The sequence below is a fragment of the Epinephelus fuscoguttatus genome, linkage group LG24 (genome assembly GCF_011397635.1).
Source record: "Epinephelus fuscoguttatus linkage group LG24, E.fuscoguttatus.final_Chr_v1".
NCBI lineage: Eukaryota > Metazoa > Chordata > Actinopteri > Perciformes > Serranidae > Epinephelus > Epinephelus fuscoguttatus.
In genome coordinates this window covers 16,778,826-16,803,875 of record NC_064775.1, presented here as the reverse complement: position 1 = coordinate 16,803,875, position 25,050 = coordinate 16,778,826, and the positions used below count along the sequence as shown (strand labels likewise).

The 25,050-nt window shown below is 41.4% G+C and overlaps 1 protein-coding gene across 3 annotated transcripts in view; it reads left to right on the top strand.

Moving 5' to 3' along the window:
- Window positions 1-25,050, top strand: part of LOC125884958 (receptor tyrosine-protein kinase erbB-4-like) — a 396,776-nt gene that overhangs the window by 277,481 nt on the left and 94,245 nt on the right. For all 3 annotated transcript variants that reach the window (XM_049570285.1, XM_049570286.1, XM_049570284.1), the window contains exons 4-13: window positions 230-364; window positions 4,530-4,595; window positions 6,134-6,252; window positions 6,986-7,127; window positions 7,822-7,935; window positions 12,833-12,959; window positions 15,172-15,245; window positions 16,080-16,170; window positions 18,514-18,719; window positions 20,715-20,847. In XM_049570285.1, coding sequence (XP_049426242.1) covers window positions 230-364; window positions 4,530-4,595; window positions 6,134-6,252; window positions 6,986-7,127; window positions 7,822-7,935; window positions 12,833-12,959; window positions 15,172-15,245; window positions 16,080-16,170; window positions 18,514-18,719; window positions 20,715-20,847 — 1,207 coding nt within the window. The remainder of the gene's footprint in view (window positions 1-229; window positions 365-4,529; window positions 4,596-6,133; window positions 6,253-6,985; window positions 7,128-7,821; window positions 7,936-12,832; window positions 12,960-15,171; window positions 15,246-16,079; window positions 16,171-18,513; window positions 18,720-20,714; window positions 20,848-25,050) is intronic.

Below are 25,050 nucleotides of genomic sequence, written 5' to 3'. Positions count from 1 at the left end.
GTCTTTGGACATGGCATTGAATTACTGTGTGCATCTGTCAATAGCATTTATCTTCATGCTCAGATGCACTTCAGGGTACCCCTTATGCAGCAGGGTACTTTGAGACAAAGGAACAATGGGAATTAACCTTGAAGTATTGATTTTCTGCCATCGTGTACATGTGCTATATATCCATGGCTATCTGCTCATTTCTCTCTTTCTCCGTCTATTTTACTTCTTCCCTGTGCAGAGATTCTGAATGGGGGTGTTTATGTTGACCAGAACAAATTCCTGTGCCATGCGGACACCATCCATTGGCGGGACATTATCAAGAACCCCCAGGCTGAGCTGCTGGTGGTACCGTCCAACAACAGCAACCTTGGATGTGAGTACTGCATGTGGGTGAAAACCACTGCTACCAGTATTTTGGATGAAACGGGTTTTTAGATGTCCCCTGAAGTAGGTCTGGGCCATATATCAATATTATATCAATATCATGATATGACACTAGATATCGTCTTAGATTTTGATATCATAATACCGTAAGGGTTGTCCTCTTTTGGTTTTAAAGGCTGTATTACAGTAATTATCTGAAGTATTTTTTGAACTTACCAAACTTTTCTAGCTGTTCTGTCCCAGCTGGCAGCTGAAGTCAATAGAAAAAGGGTCTCTCAATATTTTAAATGTCTATTGGTGTTAGAATTTCACATTATGATGTTTTGCAGACAGTGGGTTTTGTTCTTCATACCTTACAACTAAATGCCATCATTCTACATAAAGATAGAGTTGGAAGGCGTTAGATTTTGGTTCTTAACAAAACAACGTAAAACCAACAAGCCCAGTGATGACAGTGTTGGCAGCTGAAATCAGGCCAGCTGATTTGGCCCGATTCTGGGGCGTCATTCATGCCAAGTCAGACAACCGAATGCAGCCCGGCTAATTTCATCCAGCGTGCCGAGTTCAAGCTGATCCTGGGCCAGGTCATTTTGGCTACCTGGGAAATATCAGTGTCATCTGTCATCAATTTCTGATGTCATTGGCATTAGATGTTGTCATGACATTAAAGTTTGATCACCTGTCCTCACAATCTAAATTTAACAAAATATTGATAATGTTGTTGATGGCCAGCTGGGATTCAGCTTGTTCTCACAAGGTGCTTGAAGTGCTTGAATTTTGCACATTAAAAAAAATCAAGCACTGGAATATGTTGAAAATCCCCTTTTAATTAAGGGCTTTAATAAGTAGATTTGAGCCAAATACTTGGATGAAAAAAGTATCCGGTACAGATTATGTACTTATCTACTCATGAGTATGAGTATCATGCAAGTAAATTATGTCTGTATCTTGTGATGAAGTAAAATCCTTCGTTGGGTACCTGTATTTAGTCTCTTATTGACTCTTACTGAAGCTCTGGCCTGAAATTGTTTTCTCATAAATAACAAATATAGCAAGTTCTGATCAAGACGTATCAATATCAGGCTTAAAAGAACAACTTCTGGTTAGGCCCCACCCTTTTCTGGTTTATGCCCCACCCACTTCTGGTTTAAACCCCTGCCATTCCGAGTACAGTACTTTTACTGCTACATTACCTGACTGAACAGATACAGATACAGATGCAAACACAGATATAGATACAGACACAGATAATTTAGCCAACTATACAGATACAGATATAGACACAGTCACAGATACAGACACAGTCACAGATACAGACACAGACACAGATACAGATACAGACACAGTCACAGATACAGACACAGACACAGACACAGATACAGATACAGACATAGATACAGACACAGTCACAGATACAGACACAGACACAGACACAGATACAGACACAGTCACAGATACAGAAACAGTCACAGATACAGACACAGATACTGATACAGATACAGACACAGTCACAGATACAGAAACAGTCACAGATACAGACACAGATACTGATACAGTCACAGATACAGACACAGTCACAGATACAGACACAGATACTGATACAGATACAGACACAGATACAGTCACAGATACAGACACAGTCACAGATACAGACACAGATACTGATACAGATACAGACACAGTCACAGATACAGACACAGATACAGACTTAGATACAGATACAGACACAGATACAGATACAGCCACAGTCACAGATACAGACACAGATACAGATACAGCCACAGATACAGACACAGATACAAAGTCACGGATACAGATACTGACACGGACACAGATACAGACACCAAGTCACAGATACAGATACAGACACAGACACAGATACAGATATAGATACAGTCACAGATACAAATAATGCTGCTCTTGCTATCCCCATTAAAAGGTCCTTGAAAACAAACCTCATAGTGCTGTCTTTTATTGTAGTTGCTAAGTCAATATAGTTAAATCCCTCAGAATGAGACACTGTTCCCCTTTTTTCTTTTCTTTTTTAATTCTGATGTGTCACCATCTCATGCGATTGCAACCATGGCACGCTCTTCCTCTCCTTGCTTTCTCATCTTGATAACGCCCTGTCCGACATTGCTGTTTATTTCAACTTTGTTCCACTCTTTAACCTCCCTGCAAAACCAGTCGACCTTTGTTGGCATGGCTGAGCTTAACATGACTTACCGTAACAAGCCTGTTGTTCACCTTGATTTGGTTTCCTCTCTCTTCAGCGAGTGTGATGTCATTGCTGAATACTGTTGGGATGGGTAAACAGTGTGATAAGTAAACCTTTACTTAAAAGAGAGACATTGATCACATCATTTATGTATGTTGTATTTGAAAATAAAATACATGCCTACAGTAACGTCCTTGAAAATGAAAAAATAGTGCTTGAAAGTCCTTTAATTTCATGTCATTGTAATGCCTGCATGAACCACTTTTATTATTTACCTGCATGGTCATTAAATCCACATTAACAATTATTTATCAAATACATCGTAACATTATCAGTATTGAGGTACTCAAAACTACATTTGACTTCCTCCATATTGCCCAGGCTTATTCTGAAGGCAAACCACATGCTAACATGCTATAGAACTACACACACACTCACACACACACTCTCCCCCCACCAGCAGCAGTCATGCCCTATCCCTTTTTATTCATTCCGTTTTCCTGGCGGTCATTTGGAAGCGAAATCACATAGTGTTAGATCAATGTGTGAACCTTTCCATTGTACTGGTATGGTAGCGGCTCCGCAGCGAGGCCCATGGAGCTGCTGTCTGCTGTGCTCTTTTTAAATCTCAGTGAATCTGACAGCTGGTTTGAAGCTGCCCACTTCCCCTGGTGCCCCCACCCCCCCATCTGTGGTCCCCGCAGTCCCTCCTCTCCCCCTGCTTTGGACATAACAGGCGTCGCTGTCCGGCGGATATTCTGTGTCAGAAGAACTGGCTGTTAAAGACAGGCTCTCTCAAACTTTTCTGCACATTTATGGACGAGCGTCTTGCTCATTTGAAGGGGGAGACATAGAAGTTTATTCGTGCCCTCTGTATCAAAACATGTCAGGGTGAACGATAGGGACAGCTGAGGCGCCAAATAGTGAGGAAAGACAATGGGGGAAACGCTGAGAGTTTCTTTGACGAGAAGGCACAATGACCTTTCTTTGCTTAGAGACTGAGCAGAGCAGAACTTGCACTGGCAGCATCAGCGGGGAGTTAGACGTCGTGCAAAGCTGGTTACTTTAAATTAAAGGTTTGAGAAGACACTTTTAAGTACAATATGTGTAAAACATTGGTATTTTGTTGATTAGATGGCACTGATGGAGGAGGAGGAGGATGGAAAGCAGCAAAGAACAGAGGAGGTGGGCCAAAAAAATGACAAGAGAGCGAGTGGGAGTTGAGGTTGCCAAATTGGGGCCCTTTGCCAAATTGTAGTTAGTATTTAACATTAACAACCCCACGGTGGGAGTGGTTGAAGGGGCCGGGTGACAATCTGCTGTACTACTCCACGCACTCTGTAATTAACCCGTAGTCGATTAAGTCTTGATGATGGGCCACTGGCAGATGAAGGCTGTTAGTGCTCTGTCAGGTCCCACTTTGCCTGTGCGAGCGCCTGATGGAAGGGAGTAGAAGCCTGTCTTTCATGCTCATGTTTTCTACAGGCCACAAGTCGCCAGAATGGCTCTGGGTTTATTGTCGGGTGAGCGTAGGAGATTTAGACAGTTCTGTCACTAGTTCGGGGGAGGTTCTGAGGGTGTGCGTGACTGGACAACTAGGCGTTTGGTGGGTGAGGGGGCTGCGGCTCGATGTGTGTTTGTGTCAAAACTACATCTTAAGTTTGCTGAGGAGTTGTCTGATGTATGTGTGTGTGGGGGGGATGACTCAAGTTACCTTCAGGGACACAAACCAGACTCAAGACCAGGTCATTGGGGACACAGCTTTTGTTCCCAATTTGGAAAGAACTGATTTTTGGGTTAGCGTTTAAGGTTAGGGTTAGGATTAGGCAAGTAGTGGTTAGGGTTAGTCTCCAGGAAATGAACCTTAGTCTTTTTTATTTCCCCAAAAGTAAGTTAAGTAAAAGCAACTAAATAAACATAAATGTGTGTTCTGCAGGCAGACGATGTCATCGCTCATGTAACGGACGCTGCTGGGGCAATCAGGAAGACCAGTGTCAAACCCGTGAGTATGCACACACACACACACACACACACACACACCTACAATTAAGATGAGACTAATAGGGCTGACTTAAAGGAATAGTCCAACATGTTGCGAAATCTGTTATCTATGCGATTTCCAACCTGATCACAGCACAGCACAGAAACGCAAACTCATGAGGCTGATATAAATCTTCACACTGTCAGAAAGAAATATGTTAATTATAGAGCTGTAGAGGTGTTGTCTGTGTATGATTAGGCAATGACATTAACCTTTAAGTGCTGGAAAATTAGTACTTCCTGCTAGATTTCAAACTGGTATAACAATTCATGCAGTTGTCATACTGTAATATTTGCATATTGCATGCAATATTTTGCATTTCATCTTATTGTATTGTATTGTATTTGAGATTAAAGACAAAAATCACACTCAAGTTGAAGAAATTAAATCATAAATGTGAAAAAGAAATGAATTTTCTTCAGTGTTACAGTATTTTATGTGGCTTTAGTAAGACGTGTTTCCAATGGAAAACATATCAAAAGAAGGAAAGGAATGGAAAAACAAGAGTAAGACAAAAGAGGAAGGAAGTGAAATCTTTATAAGTGCAGTTCTGCTGTTCTTCTGATGCCTTCAAAACCTAGAGAGGGGCTGGCCTGTTTTTCTCAGACTAACACAGACTAATAGACTACAGCGCCTTATTGTTTTTTCACTACCGCATCATTATGTTCCCAACACAGCAGAGAGTGAGCACAGCAGTTTTTAATGCCTCAGCTTCAAGCTCCTGCTGACTCGCTGGCTGGTAGATCTCCTACTGTACCAACAATGTGTGGGAGGCTCTTCTTTAGCACAAGTATTGGAGCGACTTTGATGCAATAGGTACGAGCTGCATCCAAGTATTTGTACCGCAATAATAACACAGAGTAATACAGATTCCGTCAAAGTAGTTTTGCAGTGAAAATGCAGGAGGAGGAGTTAGTATTTCCCTGGTTACCACAGAGTTGGCATAGCAACAAATAAAGCCAGGCTTTCTGGGAATTATCAGCACAGTTGGAAGGTGTCTTTGGCCAATCGGTCCGCTTGGCAGGAAACACCCATTGTATAAACACAGATATGGTGAATCAGTGGGGTCTGTGAACTTTTTTTTTTCCCAAACTTTATTTATCCAGGGGAAACCAATTGAGCTCGCTCCAGCAACGTCCCACTTCAGATGCGTACCTGGGAGCTGCCAAACACTGCTTTCAGCTGCTGGAGCCGGTTGGAGGATAAGAGGCTCATTCAAGGGCACCTCCAGAGCAGCTGTTGAGAGTGGAGACAGTGCTCTGTGTTTTTAAAGTCCGTCTGGGCGCCCAAGCTGGTGACCTCATGGTCGCAAACCCACTGGTCTGACCTTTAGGTTGCTGCAGCCCCTCATTTGTTTCTGCCTGAACTCCACATCAGGCAATGTTTGTGTGCAGCTATAACGTGAGGGGAAGGTTGAGGGTGGTGGTATTGTCTCTTTTATGAGTGTGAATGTGTGTGTCAGACCTTTAAAAAATTCTGTCTTCTCACTTTCTTGGCAGTGACAAAGACAGTGTGTGCAGAGCAGTGTGACGGTCGATGCTTCGGGCCTTACGTCAGCGACTGCTGCCATCGCGAGTGCGCCGGCGGCTGCTCGGGCCCCAAGGACACGGACTGCTTCGTACGTCACAAACACACACACACACACACACCTCTTTATCACTCCTTCCTTTTCCTTAACTTTCTTTTATCTCCTATTTTTTTCTCTCGCGCACAAATACCAAAAACAATCACATCTTTAACCTCATCTTCATCACCATCCATCCTGTGCGTCCATGTCTTTTGTGCAACATCTGTTTGTCATCCTCACCCGCCCGAAAATGATCCACTTTGTTTAACGGTTGATAAATTGTTTGTCATTTTACGGGGGCTGTAAAAGTCTTCCGTTGCGGCGCTCCTCAAAGAACAAATTGGTGATTCAGTGTTCCAATTAGTGTCCCTTTTATCACCTCAACTTCTTCCTATTTCGCAAACTCACGCACGCCGTGCCAGCGCGTGCTGACAGAGACGATATTGTAGTTGTAATTCACAGAAAGGCTTATCCAATTCAATTACTGCCGTTTCAGCCTGTGGTCACAGACGACAAAAACACTTAAGAGGTTTATGGGAAAACATTTCACCATTTACATCATGGCTGTGGATCAATGGCTCCAATTTTTCTCCCATTTGGCGTTCGAAGAGACAAGGGGCGGCTGCCTGGTCCGTGTGTCACGATCCGACGTAAAAATGAAATGCCACTGTAAGACTCTTTCACTCATAGTGACTTGTCTGAGAAAATCCCCACCCTCCCCCCTATGGGATTTCTGGCTGATATCCTCTGCCTTTCCACTGACTGTGGTTATGATCCTCTGCAGGCTTGCACCAATTTCAACGACAGCGGAGCATGTGTGACCCAGTGCCCTCAGCCGTTTGTCTACAACCCCACGTCTTTTCAGCTGGAGCACAACCCCAGAGCCAAGTACACCTATGGAGCCTTTTGTGTCAAGAAATGCCCACGTGAGTCTGCTTCAAGTTACAATGCACATCCAAGCTGCAGCAAGTAGATATAGTTACTGTAACATTACACTGCAAGAACACAGATGCTCATAATGATGCTCATAATTAAGTTTTATAGGCTGGGAACTGGTATCCATTGAAGAAGCATTTATCCTCCATCCATCCTGAAATAAGACTCCAGACAATTATTCCAAGTCAAGATAAATTACTCAGACATAAATAAATTGCGCATCTCAATCAACTAGTTGCCACGCCATCTGTTTCAGCTTCTGGCAGCTGAGAAGAAAAGCGAATCGTATTTCTTTCTTTCGCAGATATGGAGTCAGAGTGCAGCAGTAATTCAGCGGGCGTGCATTAAAAGTCAAGCTACATCAACAGATTGCATATTCAAGTCCCACTGATCATCAAATGAGCATACACCAGTCGCACTTTTCTACTGCCGCTCCCAAGTACTAATTTGATTCATGACTTTTCCTGAGCAATATAGCCCTAGACCATTAGTTTTGATCATTATACAAACGTGATTAAAATACAATCAATTTCTCACCATCAGAGGGGTCCTTCCTTCCAGGAAATTGTTCTTCAAGTAAATGCAACACTCTGATTTTTAAAATTCTGCATTTGTATCACAGCAGCTCTACTGAGAAACACCTGAAGTCAGCAAACACTAACATTCCCTCTGTGTTACTGTCAGATAATTTCGTGGTGGACCACAGCTCCTGTGTCCGAGCATGCCCCAGCAACAAGATGGAGGTGGAGGAGAACCGGATCAAAATGTGCATCCCCTGTACCGACATCTGTCCTAAAGGTAAACCATAGGATGATATTACTTCTTAATTCGCCTGATGCAGAGCAACAAAATGGGCCGTACATCAGACTGGGCTGTGTTCATCATCCTGGTGTCAAATTTCAGCTAAAGAAATTTCTTCTCACGGGTTTAATGTTACGTTATTTGCACAATGTTCTTAACAGTTTACAGTTACATTGATGGGTCAAATCTGAGGTAGAAGGGAACACTCTAATGGGTTACTTGATATTAGGGACGTCAGTTTTGGTTAATTTGCTTTCAATGACATGAAATATAAGAGGCCTTTCCATTTAGTGCGGCACTCCACTGACTCAGTGAGCTTCAACGCCGCATTTCAAAACATTATCCATTTAGAGGTGATGAAATTTTAATTCAATTCAATTGTATTTATAAAGCATAATATCACAAATTACAATCTGCCTCAGAGAGCTTTACGGCATATGACATCCCTCTGTCCTTGGACCCTTACAGTGGATAAGGGAAAAACTCTTTGACAGGAAAAAATGTCAATATTTTATATTGTAAATGCTTTTTATTTTATTTTTTTGTCGGCTTTCCATTAACATGTGGAAACTAACTGCCCACTGTGTAACCACTGGTCTCTACTGGTTAGCTAGCTTCGGCTGCTTTGCACTGCACACCACAAGGATGAGGTGGGAGCTAGCTCACAACGCTGCTCAGTTGCAATGCCACTAGTAACGCCATCCCAGTGTCGGGACAGCATTGCTGTGATAATATAGTAGCCCCCCTTCAGTCTCTACGCTAGGTTACCCACTGAGTAAGCTGCTTCATTTTGAGCCACAGTATTCCCTTTAGCATTGTTAACTATGTTAGCACCACTAGCCATGCTGACAGTGCTAATGGTGCTAACAGTGCTAACATACTTAACAGTGCTAAAGGGGGGTTGCGACTATAAAGTGAGCTACTTACTCATCTGGGCGACCTGGGAGGAGACTAAAAGGTGGGCACAATGTTTTTACAGCAATGCTGTTGGCTCAGGATGGCATTAAAAGCAGTAATTCCTTAACGGTCAACCGTTGACATCCCTACTTGATATCCTGCTCAAAATCAGGGATGCAATAGTTATGTCTTTAAACTGACTTCCAACAACCTTGCTTGCTCATCCATGCTTGTCACTGTTTTTTCCTGGACATTTTTCTGTTGCTGATGCATGTAGCTTGGTAGCAAGTAGAGTTGGGACAGTGTACACATTTTTAAACCAGTTTGACATTAAGCTATACAACGAACCAGAATATAATGAATTTTACCACTGGGTGCCACTGTTGGCTCAACAGCCACTCTCAAGTGAAACATAATGACACTGAGCCCATGAATGAGAGTGTAGCCACTCCCATGACTTTTCAGCTCACCTCTTTGGTCATCTTCAAATCCAAAATGTTGCCATATTGGTGCAGGTTTACATTTCTTTTAGACCTGAAACCTGAAACGGAGACATGGCTCAGTATCTTGTATCGTCACCCCAAAAAACACATGAAATTTCTCATAAAAAAACTCAACGTGTGACGTGCGACGTGTGAATCTTCCTCCTCCCACTTCAGCTGAAAATCAATCTCCTTCATGTTGCTGGCCTCAGCTCGACACCCGGCCTGTCAAACACTCGTGGCCCTGTTAGTCTGTAGCATAATGTTGTGTTGATCACGTTGTCATATTGCTTATCTCTAATGCAATACAAGTTGGATTTCGTGCTGTTACACCGCTGGCACAGGTCACAAAACAGGGAACTGACCAAACATCTAGTAGCTAGCTAAGTAGGACTTCTACATTCATAATCCTGCCCACAAATCTCTGATTGGTTGACTATTTCTCTAACCAGCGCAAAGGTCTGGTGATGGTCACAATGAGCTAGGATTAGTAGATGTTTGAACTTATATATATCAAACATTACTGGTGTGATTCTGTTGCAACTTGTGAGAGTGAGTCAGTGTTTTATGTTCATATATCATATTGTTAGGTCTGATGGTTGCACTATAAGTACGTGTCAAAGTTTGACACTTTGAGTGACTCTTAACTGCCATTATTGGCCCAATTTTGATGAAACTAGAAATGATGATGTATTTCTTTGTTCATTGGAATCAGTGAGTGCCTCCATCACTCATGACTGGTGACTGTTGCCTTGTGAGATTGTCAAATTTGTCTCAGTGCAGAGACACACTGACAACAGACAGATCTGTGGCCATGTTTCAGTGTATGATGTGGAAGTTATACTCAGTGGGATGAAAATTAGGATTTATAGAGATATATATTCCTCCTGCTTCCCTCACTTCCTGGCCGACTGCACTGCATTTACTGTATGTACAAGAGCTTATGCAGTTAAACCATTTTAATCTAATAGCTTTATGCTAACAGTAATGATACTAGATCAACAGTAGCCCGCAAGAATTACTTAAAAAGCTTTAGAGAATGTAATATACTTTTAGGGGAGCCAGCTTAGCCTTTTTATATTACACTAAATATACTTACAGCTGATTTATTTTTCCTAATATACCCTCAAAAATATCAACATCTTGTGTAATTTTAGAGTAAGTTGCCCATAGCTTCCACCCTAAGATACACACAGTCAGCTACATGCCAGATTTTATTAGATTAAAGTTGAACTTCTGTATTTTTCAACCTGGACCTTATTTTCCTATGTTTTTGTATCTAAGTGACTAAAAGGAACAACAATTTTTCAAGTTATTCCAGTACTGAGTGAGTGGGCTGCAGCCGGGAGCTACATTTCAGGCTACAGTGTAGCCAGGCACATAAGCACTGTCAATTTATCTTTACTAAAAGTGCATGTTTTTGCCCCTGACAGGCTCATATCATTATTATTATTATAAGTGTAAGACAACATTATAACATTAACACATTAGGATTCCTAGAGAGATAGATCTTTTTGTTTCACAGTAAAGCCACGTTTCCACTTCGAAAAAAAAAAACAGGCTGCAGTGAGAGCCACTCTCGATGGGATATTAAAAAATAGCGGGTTTGAGAGTTTAGTCCTTCACAGGCAAGCACAGCCAGCTGGAGCCCACAAGAACGACACTCCATGATGCTTTTTTTCCTCCAATTGAGGATTAAATTGTATGCAGTTCACATGACCTGGTCGAAATTAAAATATATATTTGTAAACGCTTGAAGATCCATTCATTACTAAAAGTGTGTCATCCAAGAGAGACAATAAAAAGTCAGGAACACTTCCGTCAAAGAAAACTTTATTTCCATTGCAGTATTATATTTGGCGGTATGGCTCTGTTCTGAGGCCCCTCTGCCTTTCCTCAGGCCTATGCAGAAAGTTTCTTCCATGCGCCTACATAGAAAGATAAGGCTGAGAAGGCACATCTCTCTGCCCTTCCACGCGCCTGTGTTGAAAGCCATAAGGCAGAGAGAGAAAATCTCCCTGCCCTTCCATGCGCCTACATGGAAAGCCTAAGGCAGCAAGAGTTCAGAGCAGTTTAAATAGGGCACCTAGAATGAAATTCACCAATTGATTGCATAGAAAGGAATCATGTGATCTATCAGCTGACTCCCTTCCATCAATCAGCTGCTCCATCAGTTGTTTGGCTGTTTGAGATCAGCTGATGTAGCTGGGATATGAACTTAGCTTGACATCATGTCTGCTTGAACTAACGCTATGCTCAGTTAATGGTCAAAGTTGTCACACTGAAATATAAGGTGTGCTGATGGATTCACGTTGTCAACTCATGCATTGAGTCACATTACAAGTAAATGTTCCACCTTAAAAGTTGCTGGCAGTCGGCCCAGTAAATTGAGTTGGGGTTTTTTTTGTTTTTTTCTCAGACTCCAGCTGCTGCAAGAGGCAGCAAAACATCCTTAATTTTTGCAGTTATAGTTTACTTATATAAGACTTTCCATGGTATGAACAGCGGTCTGCGATGTAAATGAGGCCTTAGTATGCCCGAAATCTTCTGTGTTGTTGATTTCAAGAATAGGCAGTTTTGACTTAATACAAAATATTCTTACATACTACTCATTTTGTCCCCTTCTCATATCATTGCTATGAATATCCTCCGCATTACTTGTTACACATTAGAGGCTGAATGTGACAAATATGGCAAAAATGAGGGGTCACGTTTGATCCCCACAACACTCGACATGTTAATTAACATCAAATAGTCCCATAATGACAAACTGCTGTTACCTGCTTGGTAATTACAACTCATTTTGTGCGAGTGTCAACTAAATGCTTAAAACATCTAATGTGAAATTAAACAGCATTACTTCAGTTCAATACAGAGAATTAGCCCCTTCGTTATATTGTTCCCACAAAGGTAACCGATCTGCCCTTTCTCTTTGGAGGGAAGACAGTGGTGTTTTCCTACGGGCTCCATGTATAGGCTGCAGCATCCATTGATTGGCTAATCTCTTGATTACATCGTCACGCAGCAGGGAGGGGTTAATGAGGGATAGCCCAAGGAACTGGGGGAAATGATAACAAATTAACATTTCAGATATGGAATTGGCTGGTATAAATCACTATCAAAAACTGGTTACACCACTTAATGCAAGCCTTATTCATCATCCCCTCCGCCTGTGTCAGAAATACTTGGCTCACACCAGACTGCAAGTGTAATTAATGCAGATGTAATGAATTCATTATAGGGAGGAATTGGCTGTGGATTGGCCCATGCTTTCATCAAAAGAATCCCAATGCATGGAGAGGGGCCGTGGCCTTGCCTGTGCACCAAAGCAGGGCTATATTTTCATAAAAGAGAGTGAAAAATTAACGTGACAAATAGCTAATAGTAGTTTCTCAAGATGAGGTCTCTGCTATGCAAGGGCACTTTGGATATATACTACAGTATTTAACTCATACCAAAGGCAACTTAATTACTTTGAATAATGTATGATTGTGTGTTTGCATTTGTTTCATCAGTGTGCGACGGCATAGGGACTGGCAGCCTGCAGACAGCTCAAACAGTGGATGCTAGCAATATTGATAAATTTGTCAACTGCACCAAAATCAACGGCAACCTCATCTTCCTCATTACAGGGATTAAAGGGTAAGTGACAGCTTGAAAGCTCACACACAGTATTCTCAGATTTATTTACTTTTTTGAGCACTGAAAGGGGACCTATTTGCCTTTTTATTATTTTCTATCATATATAAAATGATACAATATTGGACGTTTTTATTAAAAGTGGCCCATGTTTCAAATATTGAGGTAAACATACTGTATGTGAAAGTAATATCTGTGAGCAAAACCTTCAAGCTTCAGACTGATCTGTAGTTTTATTCTTGAGACAAACTGACTCGTAACTCTTGGCTCGTGAAGGATTTTTTGTATGGTCATGTGTTCGAGGCACGGTGCTGCAAGTGTTTACAAACACTGCTACATGTAGCTACATGCTAACCTCAGGGAAACCTGTAACCTGTCTTGGTCACTGATTTTGTTCATTTCTCCATCATTCCTGATCATATTCCTGCTGGAAAAGATTTAGGTTTAGGAGCTTAACATGATTTTTCATGCTAAAAAGTATGACTTTACACAGTAATTTCCTGGCTACAAGTACATTGCTACATGTTGCTACATGCTAACATCAGTGAAACATGTAATCGTGGTTGCTGATGTTGTTAATTTCTCCCCAATTTCAGATCATATACCTGCTGTACATTCCATTGTTCTATTGTGTTTATTGGTGACTTTTCACAGTGGATATTGCTGCTTTATACAATCATTCTCAGGCTGCAAGTACACCGCTACATGTAGCTACATGCTAAGGTCAGGGAAACATGTAATCTTGGTTGCCAGTATTGTTAATTTCTCCTTGATTTTAGATCATATTCTCGCTGCAATATGTCCAGTTTTTAATGTTTTGGTTTAGACGCTTTTATTGGTGATTTTTCATAGTAAAAAGTCTCACTCTACTCCATAACAGTCATTCCCAGGCTGCAAGTACACTGCTAAACACAAACTGACATGTTTCAGCAGGAACATGAGCCAAAATCTGGGAGAAATTAACAACAGCAACCAAAATTACATTCCTCTGATGTTAGCAGGTAGCTACATGTACATTAGCACTTTATTTGAAGCCATAAAATGACTGTAACTGAGTATAGTGACACTTTCTGCTGTGAAAAATCACTAATAAAAGCTTCTAAACTTAACCGCACATGTTTCAGCAGGAATATGAGCCAAAATCTGGGAGATATTTAACAACAGCAACCAATATTATTGAATTTCCCCTTGGGGGTGAATAAAGTTATTCTTATTCTTAAGATTACATGATTTACTGACACTAACATGTAGCTTCATATAGCAGTGTGTGCAGTAACCTCCTAATTATTGCTTATGAATTGGAAGTAAGGGAGTTATTGTACATGAAATACAAACTTGATATGCTTTGCTCAGTATGGGCCTTGTAAAGTTGTAAAACCACAAGAATTGCCATTCCTCCTTAAGAGATAACATAAAATAAGATAAAACTTAATTAATCCCACACCATGGGGTTACAGCATCTAAAGAATCAGAAGCAAGACAAAAAAAGGATAAAAAATGACAGTGTTTAAACAACGATAAGAATTATTTAACAAAAATTTATTCCGGGTTACTTTGGTGTAGCAAAGACCTGGAAACACTGACCAATCAGAGCAGACTGGGCTTTTGCAGGAGAAGAGCTTAAAGAGACAGTATTTTAGACTGAGGGAGAATAAAGGTGTTTAGCACAGACTGCATGAGGAAAACACAGTGTTCTTTGGACATTAAAGCATGTACATATTTTCAAGTACAATCACAAAATACACATTTGAACCTGAAAATGAACACAATAGGTTCCCTTTGACCATATATCAGTCAAACTGTTTTATGTATTATTCCTGCATACATCTTGTACTTACGGCATGAAATAGAGCAGCATGAAACTAAGAGAGGTAGGCATGTGGGAAAAAAAGTTCTCCATTCATATCCCACTGTGTCAGTGAAATTCTGGCTCAGTAAGGTCAATAAGCAATGTTCTCCATTCGTTCAAAAACCACTGTCAAAGTGCCCTGAAGCTGTGAGGGTAGAATCATGTGTAACTCTGAACGTCACTCAGCACATTACAGGCAAATAGCGCTCTGACTTTGATATGAAGAACATTATTTTCTCACCGCTGCCTTCCAGTTCACAGTGTTTCTACCTTAAGAAGTGTTTTATAAATAAGGACATGCTGTAGCAATAGATGGATTCCATTTTTAAAAAGATAGTATTCACTTTCTCTGTTTGCTTTCTTCAGGGACATGTATCATGGTATTGGACCTTTGGACCCTGAGCGTCTCAACGTGTTCCGCACTGTGAAAGAGATCACAGGTGAGACGGCCTCACTGGGGTCACCTTGGAGAAGTTGATTGAGCAAAACAATATTGTGGTGTGTGTGTGTCTGTGTGTGTGAATTATGTTGCCTCTGAGGCAGGAAAAGCAAGCTCTGAGAAGAAAGTGGAAAACTGATTTTTTTTTTCAGTGAACTCTAAAAGGTGCTCTGGTGGATATTATGTTATTGAGTGTGTGTGTGTGTGTGTGTGTACGTCTGATAGTTATACATGCTTACTGTAATGCGCCGCTGTGTGTGTGCATGCTTTAGTGTGTATTTATTCATTAACTATTAGAGGCCTTAAGGGATGAGCAATACCTCGTATACAAACCCTTTTGTCATATTAAACTGCGACTTGCAGTTGAGCCAAACAGCTAATGGAGTGAAACTGCATTTTCATAATGAAAAACCCAAGCAATAAGAAAGAGCAATGGCCATTCTATCCCAGCCATTTCCTGCTCTATCCCTTTAATGTCATTTCCACAGATCCTGATTTGATGTAATCTGTCATTAAAGGCAAGTGCAACCGGGCCGATTGTGCAGAATATTAAATCCATTCTTTTAATTAGCGTATATTGTCTTCTCCGAACACATTTTTTACACAGAATGGATTCTTGCTTGAACTTCACAGAGGCAGTGCAACTCCATGACCAATGAATGGAGGCAGCAAAGGGTTTTTTTCTGTATTTCTGTACTCATGAATCATATGTTCCTTCATCAAATACGCTCTAGACTCCTCTTCCCTTTACTTTCATCTCCTTTTTATCATTGTACTGAAAGAAAAATGACATCCAGAGATAAGTTTACTCATTTGCACATGCTGTTCTCTTTAGGTTACCTCAACATCCAGTCCTGGCCTGAGAACATGACGGATCTGAGTGTTTTTTCCAGCCTGGCAACCATTGGTGGTAGATCTCTTTACAGGTATGTTTTAATGTTACCGTCAGTCTAACTCTCTTGGTTAAAGGTGGAGTCCTTGATTCTAAGGGGCCGTACACATGCCGTGGTTTTTGCGCCCTCAAATTCATTGTTTTCAATGTAGATGCCAGAGCTCAAAGGCCAGAGCGACCCTATCACGGCGCACGCATTCCTGAGTGCCTATTTTTCAGGGTGTGACGGCTGTGCCCCGAGATGAACTGAGTTCATCTTTTGGAACGCAGCAGCGCTCACCACGTCATGTGACGAGGAACAACCAATCACAGCCAACAGATCTTTCCCTTCTTCCTTAAATAGCAGTCTGTGATAAATATGGAAAAGTTGATTGTTTTGGTTCAGGGTTGCCAGAGCTTTATATCTGTCCCACGGATGAAACAGTGCCTGGAAGAAGATCAGCTCTGCACTCAGGATTTCGGGTAAATAGGCTATGATACCATGGTGGTTAAGGTTGCTTAGTAACCTCAGACGCAACCTGCTGCTCTCCAGCACCTGACCTTGCATTTTCCAGGCAGTTAAAGGCGCGGCATGTGAACGGCTCCTCATCCAATACAGTTTTTTTCAAATTTAGCAGATATCACCCTACAGTCCATTCTGTATGTGTGCTGAAAAGAAATCAGGTGTTCATACTGGACTTTGTTTTGGAGTTTCCTGTTTGTGTTTCTTGTTTCATGTCATGATTCATGTTTAATCTGCTTCCTGTTTTATTTTGTAGATTCTCTCCTCATTTGTCGTGTCTGCTTTTACTTCCTGTCTTTGTGGGTTTTCCCACCTGTTCTCTGGCACACCTGTCTCGTTAGTCCCTCCCTGTTCCCAGAGTCTTCCCCTCACACCTGTTTTGTACAGCGTCATTGCTCGCAAGCGCTCTGATTGACGCACACAGCAGTAAATTATGAACCTAAAATAACAGATACCATCCTGGGGTAAAATTATTTGATATATACTTTAATTTTGTAGTGGCCCATGTCCTATCTGCTAACATTGAGGGGTGGGGTTTTTGACCTATACTGCAGCCAGCCACCAGGGGGCGAGTGAACTGTTTTGACCTCATCTTTGGGAAACTGTCATGTTGTCCATCTTTATGATGATACAGTCTGTGGTCCCCCCCATAATGCTCTTAAACGAGACATTTCCGTCATAAACTGGCGCATGACAAAAATCCACCAGGATGTGGAAATGAATGAAATGAAACCCCCTGCTTCATTTATGTCCTCACTGACGTTGAAACAAAACATACAGCCTTGCTTATGTAGACCTGGTGATGTAAAGGGTGACAAACAAAAATGAGCCACACAACAGTATGTTGGCTACTCTCACCCACAAGGAACGGAGCTACACCATGGTAGTAATGTATGACAAAGATATTACCAGAGCTTCTGAGGGAGCACTGATGGGAGGGGCGTGTTTGTTTGGAGTTGAGTTAGAATATCCGCAATCTTTCTCCAGAATTGTAGACTTTAAACTCCTAAAATCCCTAAAAAAAAACAAAAACAAAAACATATTAGGACTCAAGATTCAGTGTTTTATTTAGCTCCTGGGCCCTCTTGTATGGCATGCGTGTATGCAGGTAGTTAAGGACTTCAGAGACAAGTTGAGTAACACATTTAATTTTAAACTTAAGCGTCACCTTTTACAGCTTTGAGTCAGATTACACATGCATCATTTACTTCCATGCAGATGACATGCTCATATTATTGGGGGTGCTTTCTCAGAAAGACCTTTAGCGCTCTCTTTTTTTCTTGCTGTTTTGCTATATTTGGATGGCCACTGTTGGGGCTAATGAGCCTGCAGGCCGTGTCGCTCTGCACAGAGGCTCTTTGAAGAGCTGCTGTCAAGCAGCTTAGCCCTGTTTTGATAACGGCTTCTGTGTTCACTTACAAGTGATGGATCTGATAGTGCTGGCAGTCAAAGGAGATACCGCCTTGTAAACACCAGTGATGAGCCTGTAGCGCAGCAATGTTTCATTCAGAGTTGGAGCAACCTCCTTCTGCATCTTCCTCCTCTTTTTCTTAGTGCTTTACTCCTTTCTTTTTCCTCAATTTTAACCATCTTTTAAAAACCTTGTTGCACCCGTCAAGCTCTCCTCTTGATCTCCTTTTGTCTGGCTGTTAGCTCTCCCCTTCCTCCCATTCCTTCGGCACCCTTTCCTTTCTTTGTTTCTCACCACCTTTCTTCTCCTGACCTCATTCTCTAAAACCATGCGTCTTCACTTTATGCTCATTTTTTGATATTTTCTTCCTCCCTTCTTTCCCTCATTTTATGTTCTCTGTCTTCACTTCTACTTCCTTCTGATTTCTCATGATCTCTCTCCTCTCCCTCCCTTTTCTCCTACAGTGGAAGTGGTATTTCTCTGTTGATCTTGAAGCAGCGCTGGATCTCATCCCTTCAATTCCAGTCGCTGGACGAGATCAGTGCCGGAAACGTTTACATCTTCAACAACAGCCGCCTGTGCTTCTACAACACCGTCAACTGGACGTCACTCTTCCGGACACCGAGCCAGAAAGTCCTCATTCGCAACAACAGGGATCCAAAGGAATGCAGTGAGTAGTTGTCTTAAAAACTCTGCACACTCTAAGCAATATTGCAACATCTTTAGACGTTTGTAGTATTTGATTACATTTTCATTCAGGATGTCAGATGCCACTAAGCAGAAGTTAAGAGAACAATCAAGCAGGGCTCAGTTGGCTCCTTGTCTTCCACTTGGACTCGTAAAGTTAAATTCTATGGTTGCAAAGTTGCCTTGTTGGTTGAAAAAAAACAAAAACAATTTGGGGTTTGTGCTATCAGCCACATTAAAAGAAATTGTCATTGTTTTCAATTTGGGGAATTTTAGAGGAAACTCACACGTGCTGATACACACTATAATTCAGTACACATGTTTTATCTTAATTCACAACCGGTGGTAACCAAACACCTATTAAGTTCCCCCTGTTCTCTTATTTTCTTTCATATTAGACTCTAATTAATTCCAAACTCCCCACATATCTCTGCAAAACTCCCTCCCGGTCTTACACACTGACATGCCGGTTTCCAAGGCGACTATGTCACCGGCATCGTTTGCTCCTTGGCCATGAAAGCCCTTATTCAGCTCGCTGTGAGGAAAGTGCTTAATGTGTCATGCACAGAGGTGGATTAAGCTCACTGCTAGCCACAGGGAAGCGGACACCTGATGGAATGATGAATAGTCTACATGTGGCTTCAGCTGCAGATGGTGGAAAATGACTGCACAGTGTTGTTCAAGGAGAGTGTGGAAATGTCTGACAGATAACACTGGGAGGAAATACCACTACAGCTTTGTAATTAATTGCAAATTATGTTCTTATGTCTGAGTAACCAGGCAGAGATAACTAAAAAACAAAAGCATGAACCACCATAGTTTTTCTCAGCCCTGCCAAGTTGCGGTTCATATCATTAGCCAGTTAATGAGTGTGGTGTATGTGTGTGTTAGAGATCAATCGATGGGGCCTTACACGGCCCTCTTCATTAGGCTCAACCCCCTGTCTGCCATTGACTGCTCGGCTGTTGACAAAGGCCCCCCCCCCCCACCGGGTGACACACCCGGTGATGTGGATGTCACTCACCGGACGGAGGACATGCCGAGTCTGATGAACAGCATTGATTGTTGTGGTTTCGACTGGAAAAAAAAGGGCTAAGGGTTTTGGTTGGGGGCAGTCTTTAATGACAGAGGTGTGGGGAATACCAAGTTTACTCACACAGCTGGGCAGCCCCTTGGCTAGAAAACACGTACTCACACACAAATTTCAGGAAACACTTTTCTCCAAGGTATGAATACACATAGATACACACACACTAGGGCTGTGTTCATTGTTCAGGAGGTTTTTACTGGAAGCTGAATTATCTGCAGAGGTCTCCTCCTCTCCTAAACAAACAAACCAGGTGATCAAAACCAGTAAAAACACTGAATTTAGCAGTTTCACGTAAAAAATAAGTGTTTCTCTGATGCTGCTTGGCTCATCACAGACAGCCAACTCATCCAGCACCTGCTAATGTGTGCTGACATTTTTTCTTTGATAAGTTAAGATCCAGACATTCAGGAGGTTTTTACCAGAGCCGAATTATTTATAGAAGTCTCACACTGCGGACACTGCGAACGCACAGAACGAGGCCTGAAAGAGTAGTAGTGTAGTGTAGTGTAGTGTATAAAACAGACTTAATGGTAGAAACTTTGACCCATGCTTACAAACATTTTGGACATGAGAAATTGGGGACACAGCTGGCGAGGTAAAAGCCTGACTGTAGAAATAGTCTAATTTTTTTTGCCGCATGCCATTTTTTATTTTTGTTTGTACGTACTTTTTTACTATCTGTCCTACGATTTAAACAAGTGAAAACACTCAATAAAGCAGTTTCACTGAAAAAAAATCATTGCGTACAATGGTGGCCAACACAAAAACATGAACGGCCCTATCTAGAGCCACTCTTTGGGTTTTTCCGTTCATGGCTACTGCAGAAACATGGCGATCGGCGTGCATGTATTTTGTTGATTGATTTATTAACGTCCTTTCTCTCCACAGCTCAGCAGCGAATGGTGTGTGATCGGATGTGTTCAGACGACGGGTGCTGGGGCCCAGGGCCCGACCAGTGTCTTTCCTGCCGATACTTCAGACGAGGCCGCACCTGTGTGGAGTCCTGCAACCTCTTTGACGGGTGAGGAGTCCAATTACACAGCCTTTTTTTAACTCTTGGGAGATTGTTGTTTGCATGATGCTGTTTAGATCAATCTAAAATGAAACCATAAGACCCAGAGCATTTTTTATTTTAGCAGCAGAGAGCTAAGGCTTCTGTCTTTCATGTCATCATGTTGTGTGCTTGTGTGACATTACATGCGATGCAAATCCATGCAAAAATGCAGTCGTGCCAGAGGACTGATTAGAGAAAACGCATTTGCACTCTGCTCATAGAAATGAGCATATCTCAAAAACTAAATAATGTACATAGTTTAAATAATTTATGGAATGTAAGGACATTTTTTTTAATGTTTCTACATTGAAAAATCTTTTGGAACAAATTATTTTGTGTACTTATTTTGTCAAAAATGCTGAAAACTGTTTTTTTTTTTGTATTTATGACACAATTTTAGTACTTTTATCAGTTATTATGGTTTTCTGACACACATTACCTTTCAGCTTCATTTGTACAGACATAAGGGATATAAAGCATTTGAAGATACCCCAAGAAATGATATCACAATAAGCAAAAATACCAATGTTCAAAGGGTTAAATAATATCATTTTGATGCATTCTAGGCAACTTTATTGTCCAGTTGTATGTTTGAGCTGATCTGACACAAATCTTTAAACGTGACTCAAAAACGAGCATTTCCCTGAATGTCAGATCATTATGCTTTCAGGAGAGTGCATTAATTCCCCTGCAAACAGCCATACATGACAAGCAGAGGAAATAAAATCAATTTAAACAGCTTTGATGCATGAGAATGAAGTCAAAGCATTCTCAAGGGCTCTGGAGGAGGAGAGTCTAATTGCAGATTGGCATGAATGTAATGAGATGAACCAATAAGGAATTTCACTCTGCGAACAGTTAACGTGAACAGTTAAAGGAACATTTGGCTGTGTGTTACATTCAGAGTCTAAAATCAATTTGAATATATTGTTAAAGGGTTATATTTTATTGCAAATTGCCCATTTGGGCTGACAGACAAGAGTGTTTACTGCTCTGAGCTGTGAAATGACTGACATTTGCGACAAAGGCCCTTAGAGTGTCCTCACAATCCACTGATGTTCTGTTTTCAGCGTGCATAATTGCATTCAGGTCATTGCTTTATGCCGCCAAGAGGCACATCAAAAAGATCACTGCCAACTCACCTGGGGAGAAACACTTCTTTGTAAATGTAGTTTCCAGTCTTTTGTGCTACTCTTGAATGAACGTGGAGATGTTGTGAATCACAACACTTGAAAGCATCCATCTAAAATAAGACCGTACCGGCAGCGTCTGCCACAAGATAAATATGACTTTCTTGCAAGCAGTGATGTCAAGCCTGTGTTCTCCCCGGGGGAAGAGGAGAGAGTGCACGTATGTGTGCAAGAGAGGGTGTGTGAGAGCGAGCAACCCTCGGTCATGTTGACTTGTTGCCGGTCCTTTTTCCCGGCACCGTTAGTGGGAGGGAGGCTTTGAAGTTGCCGGGAAAAACAGCTCACAGCAAAGGCTTTGAAGAAGACTGGTGAGGATGAGGCGCGTGGCAGGGAGCTGCTGAAGCACACTTGTTTCCTATACTGTAAATACAGTCAGTCACTGTGATGCATTGTAAGTAACATTCGACGGACCTTCTTCTTGCTTTGTGTCGCCAGCCTGAATTGGAACTGCGGAACTGAAACGTCCATAACCTGAAGGTGTGCCTGACTGAAAGAAGTCACCACCTGCTGAGCACCATGTATCTCTGGCAGATAAAGGGAAGCTTTCTTGAGATGGAAACCTTGGATAACGTGTGTTTTTCCCTCTGGTGACTGCTACTTTATGCTCTCTGTCTCACTCAAGCCAATACAAAAGTTGATTTCTACTGCAAAAATGCCCCAGGAGCACTCACTGTAATAAAAAAAAAAAAAGTGGACATATCCAATGTGATGTCACTCAATGGATTGTAGACTCTAGTTTTGAAGCTTTAAATCTGGTATTTTGGCCATTGCCGTCTTGGATTTTTGGAGTCAGAAGTGACCATATTTTGACAACAGGATGGAGCTGTAGAGGAGCCAGGGTTGGATCTTGAAACTTGCAACTGAGACCATAAACTCAACAGAAAAATGTTTACTGAGGGAGTAATTCAAGTGAGAAGTAGGGTCATCTTCTTGTAGATTTCCAAACAATCTGACTTCTTTATGCAACCAGTGGAGCCGCCCCCTCCTGGCCATTGGAAAGAATGTAGTGGCTTCACTTTTCAGACCAAAGATGTAAGATAACACTCTGGTCGGTGGTTTACTGAAAACTGGCCCATGTATGAAACCCCTGAGCTTGCCTGAGAAGGACTAAATGAACAAACTCACTATTTTTGAATATCAGCGTGCAACCCTGTTCTGTGGAAGATAAACGAGGCGTGGACTGATAGGAGGAAATTGGTGAGTGCTGGACGGAGCAGTGAATAACAACAACCCTGCCCACATAAAAGAGTACTGTCTGCAGTGGAAACACTAAACAGACCTAGGGTCTAGGTGTCATGTCTGAAGGGTTACTTTTGGTTCCAAAGGTACCATACTGAAAGTGTTTGGTGGAAACTGGGCTTAACAGATTTCATTTGGACAACCAGAGTCCCGACATTTATTATCTGAAATCTTTTGCAATCAGACATTGATAAAGTGGAGATGGCATGAACATGGAATGCACGTTTTACGGCACAAGTTAGAAATTAGTAAATCCTTTTAGACCTGCAGGACCATCTGCGATCCTCACTCACCCTCGGGTTGGATCTTTCACAACAGGATATTGGATCATAAATACTCAAGGTATCCTCATACAGTTGTAGGTATAGGTAATGTTTCGGCAAGTAAAGTTAGGTGGGCTGGATTTAGGATGAGAAACATGGTGACTATGTACCTTAAGATAAGTCTAAGTTCACTAAGTTTTACATGGTTCCAAATCCTGGTCTACTGTAAGAAAGTCCTGTGTTGTTTGTCTCCATGTGCAGACTTTTAGTGTATGTATATGTACAAACTGTGCACGTGGACAGCCTGAAATATTGAATGTTTAATATTTGAAATCAGTATGGCCAGGTTGGACTTCAAGCATATTAGGGGATGTTAGAAACACTCTTAACATACCTTATGCCACAGGAAAATCTGGCAATGTCATCTTTAGAACCAACAAAAAAGTCAGGGCTTTGCTGACGATTGTTCGGATTCCCGAGGGAATCGGGCCAAAAATCATCTTATTTCTCCCCTAGTGTATATCGGCATAACTAAACCCCTTGATTAGATCTCGGAGAATATATTAAGAAAATAGAGCCTATTTACCATGTGAATAAGACTACAACAAGACATAAAAAGAAGAAAGAAAGTGAATCAGATGAGGCTTTAAATTCGATCCTTAAAATGTCCCTAGAGAGCAGAGTTTCAGCCTTTAGTAGAGTATTAAATTAATTCTAAGAATAAGCATGAAATCTGCTGGTGTTTTGTCCAATTTAGGTTTAACTAGCCTCTTTTCCATAGAACAAAACTGATATCTCACCACTATCTCTGATCGTTGACATAAAGAAACAAACACGGATCACTGAAGGACTTGAGCACAGTGGATAGAATAAATTTAAATAGAGTTATTGGCATCGTAAGTTCTAGACTAATACTGCTACAATAAAGAATGGTAATTTTTTTAATAAGAGCTTAGTTGTGAATGAAATATACAGTAGCAGTGCTCATTATGTCTCTCAGAAAGAGAGGACGAGCCTGTTCTGTTTCACAGGATACAGTGTTTGGTGCAATAACTGTCTCCAGTGATAAAATGGTAAACTTTATCTCAGGATTTATGAGTGGTGGCTGCTGCATGTCTTAATATAACTCCACCTTAATCTAGTTCAGACAGAGAGAGACTGTTTCAGCCGTTTCTTATTTTACAAGACAGTAAAAAGGGCGAAAAAAAGACCATGCTTCAACACAGACAGCCAGGTATGAACTAAAGGTAATTCTGTCTTCATTCCTGATGCCGTGATATTTTTAGTTTGAACTGACTGACTAACACTGTAATTTAAGTGTTGAAATCTAGTCTGGTTAATTTATACTGGAGATTGTTAGAGCCAGGAGTAAAGGGAAAAATCAGAGAGGAGGAAACTGTTTTATATGTATGTTTTGCATTTGAAAAATAAAGTTGAAAATGTCAAGAATAAAGTCAGAGTGGTGAGAATAAAATTGA